Source organism: Tenebrio molitor, chromosome 1, assembly GCF_963966145.1.
Source record: "Tenebrio molitor chromosome 1, icTenMoli1.1, whole genome shotgun sequence".
NCBI classification, from domain to species: Eukaryota; Metazoa; Arthropoda; class Insecta; order Coleoptera; family Tenebrionidae; genus Tenebrio; species Tenebrio molitor.
This window is the reverse complement of record NC_091046.1, coordinates 10,397,362-10,410,225: the sequence shown is the minus strand read 5'-3', so window position 1 is coordinate 10,410,225 and position 12,864 is coordinate 10,397,362. Positions and strand designations below refer to the sequence as shown.

At 35.1% G+C, this 12,864-nt stretch overlaps 2 protein-coding genes across 5 annotated transcripts in view; both read left to right on the top strand.

Annotated features, from left to right (window-relative positions):
* The first annotated feature begins 32 nt into the window (after nt 1-32).
* Cog6 (conserved oligomeric Golgi complex subunit 6) lies at nt 33-3,247 on the top strand. The gene is made up of 8 exons (XM_069042675.1): nt 33-221; nt 283-557; nt 1,340-1,577; nt 1,637-1,761; nt 1,815-2,032; nt 2,089-2,477; nt 2,529-2,852; nt 2,925-3,247. Exons 1-8 carry the CDS (start codon nt 138-140, stop codon nt 3,150-3,152), a joined length of 1,881 nt encoding a protein of 626 aa, XP_068898776.1. The 5' UTR covers nt 33-137; the 3' UTR covers nt 3,153-3,247.
* A 1,720-nt stretch (nt 3,248-4,967) lies between these two features.
* Nucleotides 4,968-12,864, top strand: part of Pkn (serine/threonine-protein kinase N) — a 48,909-nt gene continuing 41,012 nt past the window's right edge. Inside the window, exons 1-2 of one of the 4 annotated variants that reach the window (XM_069042545.1) lie at nt 8,501-8,765; nt 10,178-10,528. In XM_069042545.1, the coding sequence (XP_068898646.1) occupies nt 10,418-10,528 (111 nt within the window). In that variant the 5' untranslated portion in view covers nt 8,501-8,765; nt 10,178-10,417. Of the gene's footprint in view, nt 5,295-8,500; nt 8,766-10,177; nt 10,529-12,864 lie in introns of those variants that run through there. The other 3 variants (XM_069042554.1, XM_069042570.1, XM_069042564.1) reach the window with 3 other exon arrangements.

Here is a 12,864-nt window from a genome sequence, read left to right as displayed (position 1 = left end):
CTGACGTGCAATGTAGCCGCGTGGCAACCAGCCACTTACCACCTAACCTCACAAATGACAATCGTGAAACGTCAAAACGTTGACAGTTTAAGAAATGAAAAAATAAATCGTTTTTATTTGAGGAATATAGGATAATAATGAAAATGCCAGAATCCGAAAAAGAAAATGTTTTATCGAGACGTTTAAACAAAATCTTAGAGACGAGACTAGAAAATGATCAGGTAATTATTTACGTGCACGTCTCTTAGGAAAAGGCAAATCACAATGTTTCAAATATTTAAGGACACATTGGAGGCCCTTAAGCAGCTTTCTACTTTTTATACAGAAAATACGTTGCAAGCTCGACGAAACTTGAGAAGCCAAATTGAGAAACGTAGTCTCGATATTAATGAAAACTTTCTAGCTTCATTTCGTGAGGTTAAAGTGTGTTTTGATGCTGTTTATAATGATGTAGCCGACATGAGTAAATCTATTCAAGAAATGACAAACAGACTGCATAATGCCAAAATGCAGACAAAGCAGTTACTTGAACAGACAAAATTGCTACAGGAAAGCAGGTAACAATTGTTTCAAAAGTTTATTGATCATGACGTGGAAATAATTAAGAATTGGCGACACTTTAAATTGTAATAATCATAATTTGAACTTTAGATTGATCAGACATATTCAAACACTGCAGAAATAATCAACTTAAAGTTTCAAACTGAATTTTGATCATAATTTTGATATACTTATCATGTTCCTAAACCATTAAACTGTGGTTTCTAATAATTTAGCCCAGTGACCTTGAAATTAACAGTACATATGTTGCTATACTGATACTCAACTGCCCTACTCAAAGTTATTAGGCCATTTCAACCATATTAGGCAAGCTTTTCTTCATGGGACAACAATCGAACCAGTCTCTCATTCTTTCAACACTCATTCTGCTACTCCTGATATCCTCTTCATTGAATTCGGGTCATTTCGTCCTATCCACACTCCTCACGTACCTCCGCTACGCTCCTGAAGACTATTTCCCACTTGATATTGTGTTATTATCAATCTTGCTTCTGAGTAACCCTCATGAAAGCCCTTTCATGCCCTCTGATTTAGTTGGCAGTAATACTCAAGCTTTTGCTCCGGTTTTGGGGTATTTTGGTATTTATTGAAATTTTCATTATCATCTTACGTGCGGAAATATTTATTACCTACTACTTTCAATCTTTCCCTTGACTGTAGGTTCATCTTGGTTATCTTCACAAAATTTATTTTGTAAAATGAGCACGAAAAAAGATTAAAATGATCACGTCATAAACAAACCAAATTGGTATTTGACAAATCAACATTTATTTTTAAGCGAAAAAAATGATATGCAGCAGCAAATAACTTCAGCATTCTTGAATTCCTTCCAATTAACTCCCGACGAACTTGTTGCCCTGCATGGAAACAAACAAAAAAGAGACGCTCCCTTGACAAACGAAATCTTTTCTGCTCTCGACCATATCCAAAAAATTCATTCCGACTGCAAAATACTAATGCAGTCAGGCCACCAAACTCTAGCGTTGGACATAATGGAGCAAATGACATTACATCAGGTACAATACAATACAATAAACAGTTTTGGTTCAAAGTCGTTACGTTCTCACCATTTCAGGAGGGCGCCTTGGAAAGGCTATATAGGTGGACGCAGCACCACTGTAGAAACGTGGAGAATCCTGATTTGACTGAAATAATCACACAAGCGATGGCTCGGTTACAAGAACGACAATTGCTCTTCAAGTAGGTTTGTTGTTCTCTCAGTGAAGATTGACACTAATCCGTGAAAATTCTAGATATATCATTGACGAGTATTGTATAGCGCGTAGGTCGGTATTAGTCGGTGAATTTATCAACGCTTTAACCAGAGGAGGACCTGGTAATCCAGCTCCGATCGAACTGAGAGCGCACGACCCTCAAATTTACGTCACGGACATGTTAGTCTGGTTAAACAAAGCGATACCAATAGAAAAACAAAATCTTCATCTGCTTGTCAAATTGTGTGATAAAACTGGTAGGTTTTTACCAGTCCCTCTGTGAGAAAAGCAGTTTATCGTGAAATTGTTTTAGATTTAGATGAGCAGTTAAGCGAGGCTCTGTCGTCAATTTGTGAAGGTGTCTGTCAACCGCTAAAAATTCGTGTCGAAAAAATCCTCAGCGTTTCGTCTGCAGCGTCCGTCCTGTACGCCGCAACAAATCTTATACGTTACTACAAGAAGTGTATCTGCAAGATCGCCGGGGGTGGAGTACTCGAAGCGACGTTGGTGGAGCTGCAAGAACGAAGCGAACAGACGTTTTTAACATCTCTGCAGCAACAAGTCAACAATATGCTAGTGCGCGTGGAGGCGCCCCCTAGAGATCTGTCACCGACGCCTGCCATCAACCATTTGTTGGCAATTCTTCGAGATATGCTCTCAACGGCCAGCATGAGCGAGGGGAGAGAGAGCGACATGGGGAAGGTATGACGCAAAAATATTTTTAAACGTGGGGGATAAAGTGAGCGTTTGTAGATTGCGCAATGTATAATGGAGCCTCTGTTACGGGCGGTGAACGAGCAAGCGTCGCGTCTGCCACCGACAGATATGGCGGTGTACATGTTGAATTGCATGTACGCGATGTACACTTGTTTGTCCTTGTATGAGTTCATGGACGAGAGAATCGAGAGGCTTCAGGCGCAGTCTGATGCTCAGATTGACACTTTAACCTCAGAACAAGCCAGTTCTTTGGTGGCTAATCTCAGCTTAGGTCCGATTTATACGATATTGCAAGATCACACCCAAGGACCACTGTCGGGAATTCCAGGAATGGAACCGACCAATTTAAAGAATTTTTTGGTAAGTGCCCTTTTGTACCTTCAATGTCTGCAGTTTATTGGTAATGTCCGATTTATTCATTTTTATTTTTAGGCCAAATTAGATTATTTAGCAGCATCTCCAGATAGTGTACTGCTGCCTCAAATCAACTTACTGTCATCATCCAAGCATAAAAAGGCAGTTCAAAAACGGGCCTTTGACGTTTTGCTTGCAATTTACAAACAGTTGTATGAAGGTGTGCACAATCCTGCCAATATGTACGAAAATCCTGACAGTATTTTAAATAAAACTCCAGACGAATTTATGAAAATGCTGAATTAGCATTTTCTTTTTGTTGACTTATCGTTATAAATAAATAAATAAATAAAAGAAATCGTAAACGTGTCGTTAAGGTTTGACACATAATTCTCTTGAAACACTCTCGTATTATTTATGTTCCATCTTTATCACATTAGTAATAATACTGAAACATTTTTACATTTTAACACTGCATAAACTTGACTTAATTTATAGCCAATTGTTTATTAAGTTATGTTGTGGTAATAATGCTAATTAGTGGTGTGAAGTCCATTAAGTTTTCAGTCTTGGGTATTTACAGGAACAAAATTTTCTTTGGGTAAAACCTGCAAAACAAATGGTTTTTATTTTTTACATACAACTTGATGTATTCTTATAATATATTTTCCAGTTGAAAGATATTTGTTTTTTAGATGTTTTTTTCGTTTTGAGCTGTTTTCCTTCTGCTATTTTCAATAACTGCAGTATATTTGTTTCCTCACTTTCTTTGTTTTTCGTTCTTTTAATTATGTTATACCTAGATCAAAATTGAAATATTTTGAAAATTAGGAACATCACTTGGACTTCAACGTGTCAAGTTAATCCTAAAAGAAAGGCCAGTGAATTTTTACTTGCATTATTTCACAAAAACAAAGAAATATTTATTTACACTAGGGTAAGTAAATCTTTATTGTATTCAATAGTTATTTATTTAACGAGTTCGTGTGTAATTTGGGCTTTTTTTGGCATGAGTGGGTCAGTTTAAAACTCGAGTGAAACGAGAGTTTTAAAGGTCCACGAGTGCCAAAAAAGCGTAAATTACACAAGAACGAGTTGAATACAACGTTTTTTTGTTCGACGAGCCCCCCCCCCAAAGGCTCCAAATGGCTGAAACTCTTTAAAATTAGCTTGACGTTTCGTTTTGACAAGTTGTCAAATTCATCAAAATCCATTCACAAAGGAGAAAATTCTCAAATTCTGACAGTGTCGAACAAAAAATGTATTCTTTGTTATCAATAAAATATTGACAGATCGTCAAATTGTTTTATTTCAAGCACCGTTGACGTTATCTTTACTCCTTGACTTCACTATAATTCTTATTGTTTTTTCTTAACAAACTGATGCAAATATTGGAAGTTCGTACTTATTATAAAAATATTGTTTGAAAATTTTAGAAAAAGGTGACTGAGTAGGTACGAATAGTGCAAATTGCACAATTGTACAGTTCGAGACACGGAATTTCGGGCATCACTGTCAATTTACCGTCAAAAAATGTAAAATAGGCTTTACCGTTTACATTATTAACCTCAATTTTACCGTTTGCGACGATTTTGATTGACATGCGATTGACGTGAACAGAAAATACATTTCAAAATTTGACTTATGAATGTCACGTTGATAATAAAGAGTGATTTACAATGCAATTTTTTGAAGTGAGAGAAACATGATGCTCGAAATTCCTTGTCCCTAACTGTACGGCAGTTTTTTTGAGAGAAATTATTCAAAAAACAAATGAATAAGAGCAGCTGTAGGCTGTAGTGCACAGTAGAGCAGCATGTTTAATGTCAAAACTGTTTTTTTATATTAAAAAAAAAACAAGATTCCAGTTTATTCTTGAAACAAGGTCATTTTTTTAATATTAAAATATGTGATGCATGCATCATCATCTGCAAAATAATAATTCTGCGACTGGAGTAATCCGACTTTGTCGATTTAAATGGATTGTCGTTAGTGTTGCTGTTGGCGTTGTTATGTAAGTTGCATAGATTTGAATAATTGTTTAATGAAATTTAGATAAGACATAATTTGAGGCGCGAATTCGCCAGTCCCACCGACTTGATCCGAGCACCTGTTGTACCCAGTTGACATTAGACCCCAGAGAGACGAGCGTGTATCTTCATCTCATGTTATGTAGTAGCCAACCAATGAAAACAAAATATTTTAGTAGTGTTGCGCCGGCAAAACAGTGTGCGTCGTAATGTGATATGTACAAAAATCGCGGCCAAATATTTATATACCTAGCCTAAAATATTTTAATAAGCATTTACACAGCTCTTTCACACATATGTGCTTTCATTACAATCACGATGGATGTGGTTTTGTGTCTTTAAAACACCAAGAAGTCGCCCGAATTCCACATTTGAGTGATGTAAATTTGGATTCAAGATGGCCGACTCGTATTACCAGGTGAGAAATAATTATGTATTTTTGTAATTATCTTATTGTTAATAGTTGCCATTAGCACAAACTCTTAAATTTTGAATTAACAATGCTCGTCTGGTGGGCTGCCAGCGCGGGTTTTTCACTAACGGCGCAGGTTGTCACCGTAAACAAATTAATTAAGAGGTTATAATCTGGAGGGTTAAGCAAATTACCCCAAATTGTTCGAATTGCTTTGTGTAACGAGTGTTATGTTGGTGTGATGACAATTCAAGGCGACGATTTTACTTTTAATACCAGTTTATTTTGGTCTACAAGTTTAACTTATTTGTGGTTATCCCTGTTCTCAAGGTTAATATCTTTTTAATAAACGATTATTGATAAAATTATGGGTGCACCTGTGCCATTTAACTCAAATTTTATCGTTCAATGCGACATAATTAATTGTACCATTGTCGGTTGTTATGGAAATTGGTACACTAGTATTTGACATTCTGGGTACGTCTGAGCTTAATCCGAAATTCCCAAACGTCACAAATGACATTTTAGCATTTTCACATTCTTCAATACTCTAAAAATAGGCAAGTACGTAATTTTATCATTCATGTGACTATTTCTGTGTTATCATTACGAAATTAGATTTCAGTTATCGTAATCTGTAGCTATCAGATTCAGGTAGAACATGTTGGAGTATTTAACATATTCTTTCCCCTAATAAATTCCCCACTTGATATGTTCTAAATATTTGAAGTATTTTAGATTCATAGTGAGGATAAAATAAATTTTATATCAAGATTCTTGTAAACTCGAAATTGTTTTTTTCAACTGCTGGATAGTATATTTGTTTTAGAGCAAACAGGAACTCACTGATGCATTGAAATTTACAGAAAAAGGATGTGTTCACATTTCTGAAAACTAACAGAAAGAACATGTGGCTTTTTTATTGAAAAACACGGCAGCGTGTAAACAAATTCTTAATGAAAAATACAGTTATATTTGACAACCAAACTTTGTTATGGTTTTTTGGTAATTAATATTCGCATATTTTACAAGTAACAGTACTTGATGCCCCGTCTTAATTTAGAAAGGTGTTCTTGTATGTAATTAAAAAGTGATTTTTATCGGAATTATAGCAGGTTCAATAGCGTACTCTGGAAATTAATTTGACGGTTAATTAATCTTGAAATTATATTGTAGTTAAGGTCGGCATAACAAAACGCACAGGCAGTCGGTCTGAGCATCTTCGTTTCTGTTACTGCAGCGAAATGTGGTAGATTGTTAAATTGCCATGTGTGTTTGGTAAGTGGCAGCTTGTAAGAGAGAACGATTTTTGTTATGAATTGGACAGTTCACCATATATACCCAAAGAATCTCCGGATGTCACGGCAGTTTGCTGTTTGTACACTGCTATCTATCTACGAGACGTACTTACGATTCTATACTGGGTTGGGTTTTCGAGGAAACTTCGTATCAGTTGTAAAATGAAATGTACTTAATTCTTAGAAAAACGAGACGTTAACTGAGCAAATGTGGACGCTGGAATAATGTTCACAAAGCATTTAATGTTCTTTTTTATAAACATTCGGAGGATATTTCGGAATATCTGTGTTTATCCATACAAAAACTGTGGAAGTCTTAAACACCAGTAAAGTTTAAAGCTCAGTATCAATAAAGAAGAGGAGGGAGTGAAAGAAGGTTTCTGTTAAAGTAATACGATAAATTATACCGGCACATGTGTTTCGTACACCTTACAAGATTTCGTGTTTGTAGTCTTGGAACTGTCTGAAGGTAAGTCGGTACATTTACAAGTTGAATTATGTGAAAACTTTGCTGCTGATAAGTGATATTATTTTGTGCTAATTAAATCAGTTCGTTCGCAGCTGAGAATATTCAATTTGAATTAAAATACTGTTGACATTTACAGTTTAAATTATGAGAAAACTTTACTGGTGAAGAAAAATGTCTGTTATTTTGCGCTAATTAAAAAATGTAGATACACACTGGATTTTTAGGAAAGTTCAAATTAATTGGACGCGGGCGAGTAAAAGTTTTAGTTTTTGGGAATTCTTCGAAAAACGAGTCAATACAGTTTTCGGAGTGTTTTAAAGTAATTGTTCCGTTGTACAGTGCCATCTTATAATTTGCCTTCAGAGTTGTTAAATTCTCCTATTGTATAAGAACAACAAAAACAGCAAGGAAACCCGATTGCATATATTTTTAGAAATGATTCAAGTTGGGCTTGATTTGTTGTCTACAAGTACAGTTTACACAATGTAAATGTGACAACGTTCACTACGACAGACGCAGGAAATAAACAATCTTGTTTACTTTTTGTGTACTTTCTTCGTAAAGATTTTGTCGAATAAGTGTACGAAAATGCGGACGACTTACTCTTGCAAGGCCTTGGATGTATTAGACTTATTAGAGGAACCTAACACAGATTATAAAATTTAAAACTATCTTTAAGCTGAGAACCGAATTATAAATTAAAACAAACTGCTAAATCACTGTTGAATTAAAATTACATATTTAATTTTAGATGTTTGACATGGAGAATTCATCTGCAAGATTAGATTTAAAAATATTGTCGTTTTTCTTCATGAATCTGTGAATATGTATTCTTTAGTAATTTTGGTCGATGTTCGGAAAAATTTATGATGTAGTCACCGGATGCGAACACCCGAAGCAGAGACTTTCATTCTACAGTAATTTATTAACTAATAGTTAGCTTAAATTTGGAAATTTTATTTTTCTGAACCACGCATTTCTTTTATATCCCTTTTGAAACAACTGCGGTGCTTATTGGACCTTCTTAAGCGGAACACTAGATATGCCATGATTTGTTAAACAGAATTGAGATAAATTTCCAAAAAAAACCTCTTGAGGACCACCGAATCGTTTTGTTATAATCCTGCTAATACAGTCTACATCAAAATTTAATTGGTCTGTTCCCTTCGACAGATGATGGTGATTTTGCAAGTGGTCAAGTCAATGTACAGGTGAGACTGGATCTGTAGAACATCACGCCACTCAAATGTGTGCAGCAACGAAGGAATTGTTTGTTGAATGTAATGACCGAAGTACAAACAGTCGACAAGTACTGTTTAATGGACACCGGTGCGATTGGAAACCTTGTAAAAAATCTTTAAAAGTATGACTGACGTTGATAAGTCCAATTTGTCACTTAACTGTTGTTTTTGTTTGTTTAATAATAGTGGGTTACGGTACGTTTTCATCTCAATTGAAAACAATGAGGGCATGCAAAACCCATCCGTCTGGAAGGGGCCAGCTTTGCGACTACTGTCTGCGCTTGGATATCGAACTCCTTTTACCGCAGTCCGCGGCGAACATTGTTAGGTGATGTTCGATGTGTCCGTCGATTTTAAAGAAGTACACTGTTTAAATTGCCCAGAATTAACATCATTGTACGAATAGTGGATAGTGATTGTGCAGTTTGCGAAATGGTTGGCTTTCTTTCATCAGCTCCAAATCACAAACGTAATAATCTTGATTCTAACTCACAACAAACATTTAGTACAATTTGTAATTTTTCTAATCTCGAAGGGTACAGAAAAATTGTGAGCAACGGTACAAACATTTCTGCGACACAACATTGTTTTCTTGTTATTTTTAAATTGAAACGGAGAGGGAATTTTTAAACTGGACAATTCTAAGACCCCGTTTCCTTTTGTAATATTCGCGCCCTTGTTGATTTAGTGTGAAGCAGCGTAAAGTCCAAATATCACACCAGGAATACAATTATTTTTATCTTATCTGGCGTTTCACATGCACATCGAAATACATAATAAATATCAGAAAACAGAATAAATTTCCAGTCGAACTAACAATTAATCGGGTTCACAGTCTGTAAAGTTCGTTAAATTAACCAGAAGCAATGTAGAAAGGTAATTAGTGTAGGTGCACAGGGAAGATGTTATAAAATGTATAGAGTAATCTAAAAATAATTAACTTTCACTCGTTTAATGAAAACATGCATCGGAATTTCGATTGTTATTTTAAGCCATTCTTGTATAACCTGCCAATGCAGAAAGCAGAAATGTATTGATTGACGTGTATCTGCAGGATCATTTTAGGCAAGATGAACCACACCAGTTTCTCCACTATAATCTTGCAAGTCTGATGGAGTGGAATTTCCCATTTCTTCGGATACACGTGTAGAAATATTTTTCGCACAGTTACACGGTTTTTGATGTTTGAAAGAGTTGCAAAATTTTGATTGTTAATTTGTTTCTCTTCAGATGTTTCTGACGTGTACATTTTGTTCAATTTGTGTGTTGTAATAATGGAAATATTTAAACAAGCCAACAATGTAGTCTAGAACGAATGGCCGAGGAGGTAGCTCTTGATTCGGTATTTCCGTTGAATCAATGTTGCTAGGACCACAGTTCTATCGTACGGTCACGTGGGAAACTAGCCTACGTTAGTTTTTCGAGGAGTAGAATGTGGTCAAATCGTGGAAAAACAGAAGCTTCACACTTGTAAAGTTATTCTTACAGGTCGTTGCAGTCGGTACATGTGGAATTTTTTCGTAAATTGTATTTCTAGAGTTTTACCAATAAATTGAAAAGTGTATCTATTGTGTTTTTTAATCGAAAAACGTCCGTGTAATACATTCCTTGTAAATTCGAGGATAAATCATTTTGATAATTTTGCGTGACGATTCAAGTGGGCCATCAAATTTGCGGTCATCGTCTGGTGTCCGTGAACCCGACGGTTTTGAGCACCTGTACCTATATGTATAAGATCTGGACAATCTCGACTGACTTGGCGCCGACTGGCCGATTCATCACTTTTTTTCTCTTACTACCGGCTTGGAGTTGTCCAGTACTGATCAGGTTTCGCATTCTTTTGACAAAACCGAGCTGTTAATCGTCGATTTTTTTCGATAGGTCCTGGTGCAACTTCGCACGTTCTCCGTTGAATTTGACACGGTGCGTTTTGAAAGTCGACCATTTCGCATCTTCTACTCGACGAGTCAAAAGACAAATGGCGGTAATTACAATGGTAAAATGTGAACTTTCTAAAATAACACGTTATGTGAACTGATATAACAGTTGGCAGTGATGATGAATGATAGTCACGAAAAGAAAGTGTACAAATTTAGTGAATAAAGTGTTAAATTAACCATCATGCTTGTCCTGAAAAAAGCCGGGATACAATCCGAATCTCATCATCATCACCATCATGGACACGTGGGTTCTCTTAGTGCGGTCGGAGTCTGTCTCAAACAAAATTATTTGGTATGTATTAGAAATCGTGGACGACCCTGGTTTAAATTGTATGTGGTTTAAAGATCATTAATTACAAAGAATCAAAGAGATTTTACAGATACGCATGTACACAGTTGCAGTGGGCAAACTTTGCCAGTGTACTTGATGTGAACATTGTTTTCTAATGTCAAAAAATAATAATCCAAATCGAAAATTTTATTTTTAATTTATCAGATTCTTAGTTTATCGTTCTATTAAGTCGACTTTTTATAAATCCAAACCTGTTACAATTTATTGATGAATGTTTTAATTTCACTTTGTAAAGTTGTTTACAACTAAAAACGTCCCACACTGTTAAGTATTCTCAGTTGTTATTGAAATTATCTATGGTACAACGTAATTGGAAACAATTATTATTTTCAGTTGTCGAACAAGCAGATATTTTTTTTTTGATCGTTGCAAATGCGCAATTCTTTTCTTGTTTATAATTATCGTAGTATCTTCTGCCTTGATTTTTTTTTGTTTACACAATTCAAAGCCATAGAACAACATTACGATCATAATAAAATTGGACAATAAAAAATTGTTTTCAAATATTCTATTCAAACAACTACAGTTAGTACCTTTAGAAAGTGGGGCGTATTCTAATTAGCATGAAATTTATTTAAAATGCTATTTTCTCTAAAGTGTTAGTGAAATTGTGGACGTGATATAAATCATATTTTTTACGATTAAAAAAAAGGAAATTCGGCTAACTTGTCCCTAGAAAAACACGATTCATTAACGTGCTTCAGAATTTGTTTTCGATTTTATACAGTTTCTATTTTTTTAGCTTGTTTGTTTCTCTCAAAATAGACTCAGTTAATTAATTTCATTAATAGCAGTCGATACATTTTTCTCTTGGTAAGTTTTCTATTTCGATTATGCATCGTTCGGTGTTCAGTTTCACTGTTTTTGTTTATCGTCGTAATTTATACGTTTATAATTGTTATTATTATAACATCAGCTTTCTCTTTCAGTGATTTGTATTCGTTGGTCATTCGACGAAACCACAAACCGTCTAGTAGTACTTCATGCATCATATGTACATAGTTTTCAGAATAAGTTCTCTTTGTATTTTATTCAAGACGATTAAACGACGACTTCCTGTGCATGTACGGCTACCTGTAGTTTGATATCCGGCTGTACAAAACGTAAAAGCTTATGGAATTAATACGTTAACCGAAAAACAAAACTATCGACTGGAGTTAATCGAGTTAATAACAGTTGCGGACTTAAACTCGTTTGATTGAAACTGAACTGCATGAGTTTCATGCAGTTGCGTCAATCTCCTGTTTTATGTATTACTATGAAGTATGGTTCTCCCGTGTGAAAGTGCTTTGATGATGGTAATAAGCTGGATAGGTGCGTGGAATAATTTTGCATCGAAATATGTGTGTCCCACCCGCAACCGACAATTAGCGACAAAGAATCCGTCTAAAACTCGTATTTCTGTCGTTATCTGCGGGAGACAAATATGAGATAACGAAAGCTCACAAAAACATTTGATAAAATTGTGCATATCTGACAGAGTGCGCAGAGTAGGGCGTGATCTATCATGAAACGAAATGTTAACTTGGAATTGTGGTTGATTCATGAATACAACATATCCGTTGACTGTTGTACATTATTCAGCCGCGTTGAAAGCGTATTATCAGACGTCTAAATAAATAATAAGCATTCGTCTTTGGTGGAACTAAATGCGACAAGGTTTGTCTCTCCTGTTCCGTATGATACTGCATGACAAAGACGAAAGTATAATTATAGATATTAGTTGCATTGTACTTGATATAGGTTACTGTGACATTGGTATGTTGCACGTATGTACAAAGATAGAGTACGTAACGTTTCTGTTTACCATTATTTAATAATGTTGCTATTGAAACATTATCGTACGCAATTTGCTGGATTTATAGGCTATTGTCTCAGCGTACTCACTCATATACGAAATTAAAATCATTGTTGCTAATTATATCTGATAATCAATGGTGGAGCATTGATTGTTGAAATTACTTTGACTTTGAAATTACAATGAAACTGGATATCCGGTGTAAATTAAGTATCTGCGGTTATTGTCTTCATTTATAAAAATAGTAATACGTATGTAATTAATTAATGTGGGAAAAATTATGTCAACAATTGTGATAAGATAAATATTAAGTAGCTGCCAACTAACTAGTAACTATTAAAAGCATTCAATACTACAGTTGTACCAAAAGGTTACCGTTTACATTTTATAAACAATAATATTTATGTTTATGTTCAATAGACAAAATTGTCCATATAAATGCCGCGTAAACAATAATTATGTTGCTTTGAAAGGTCGA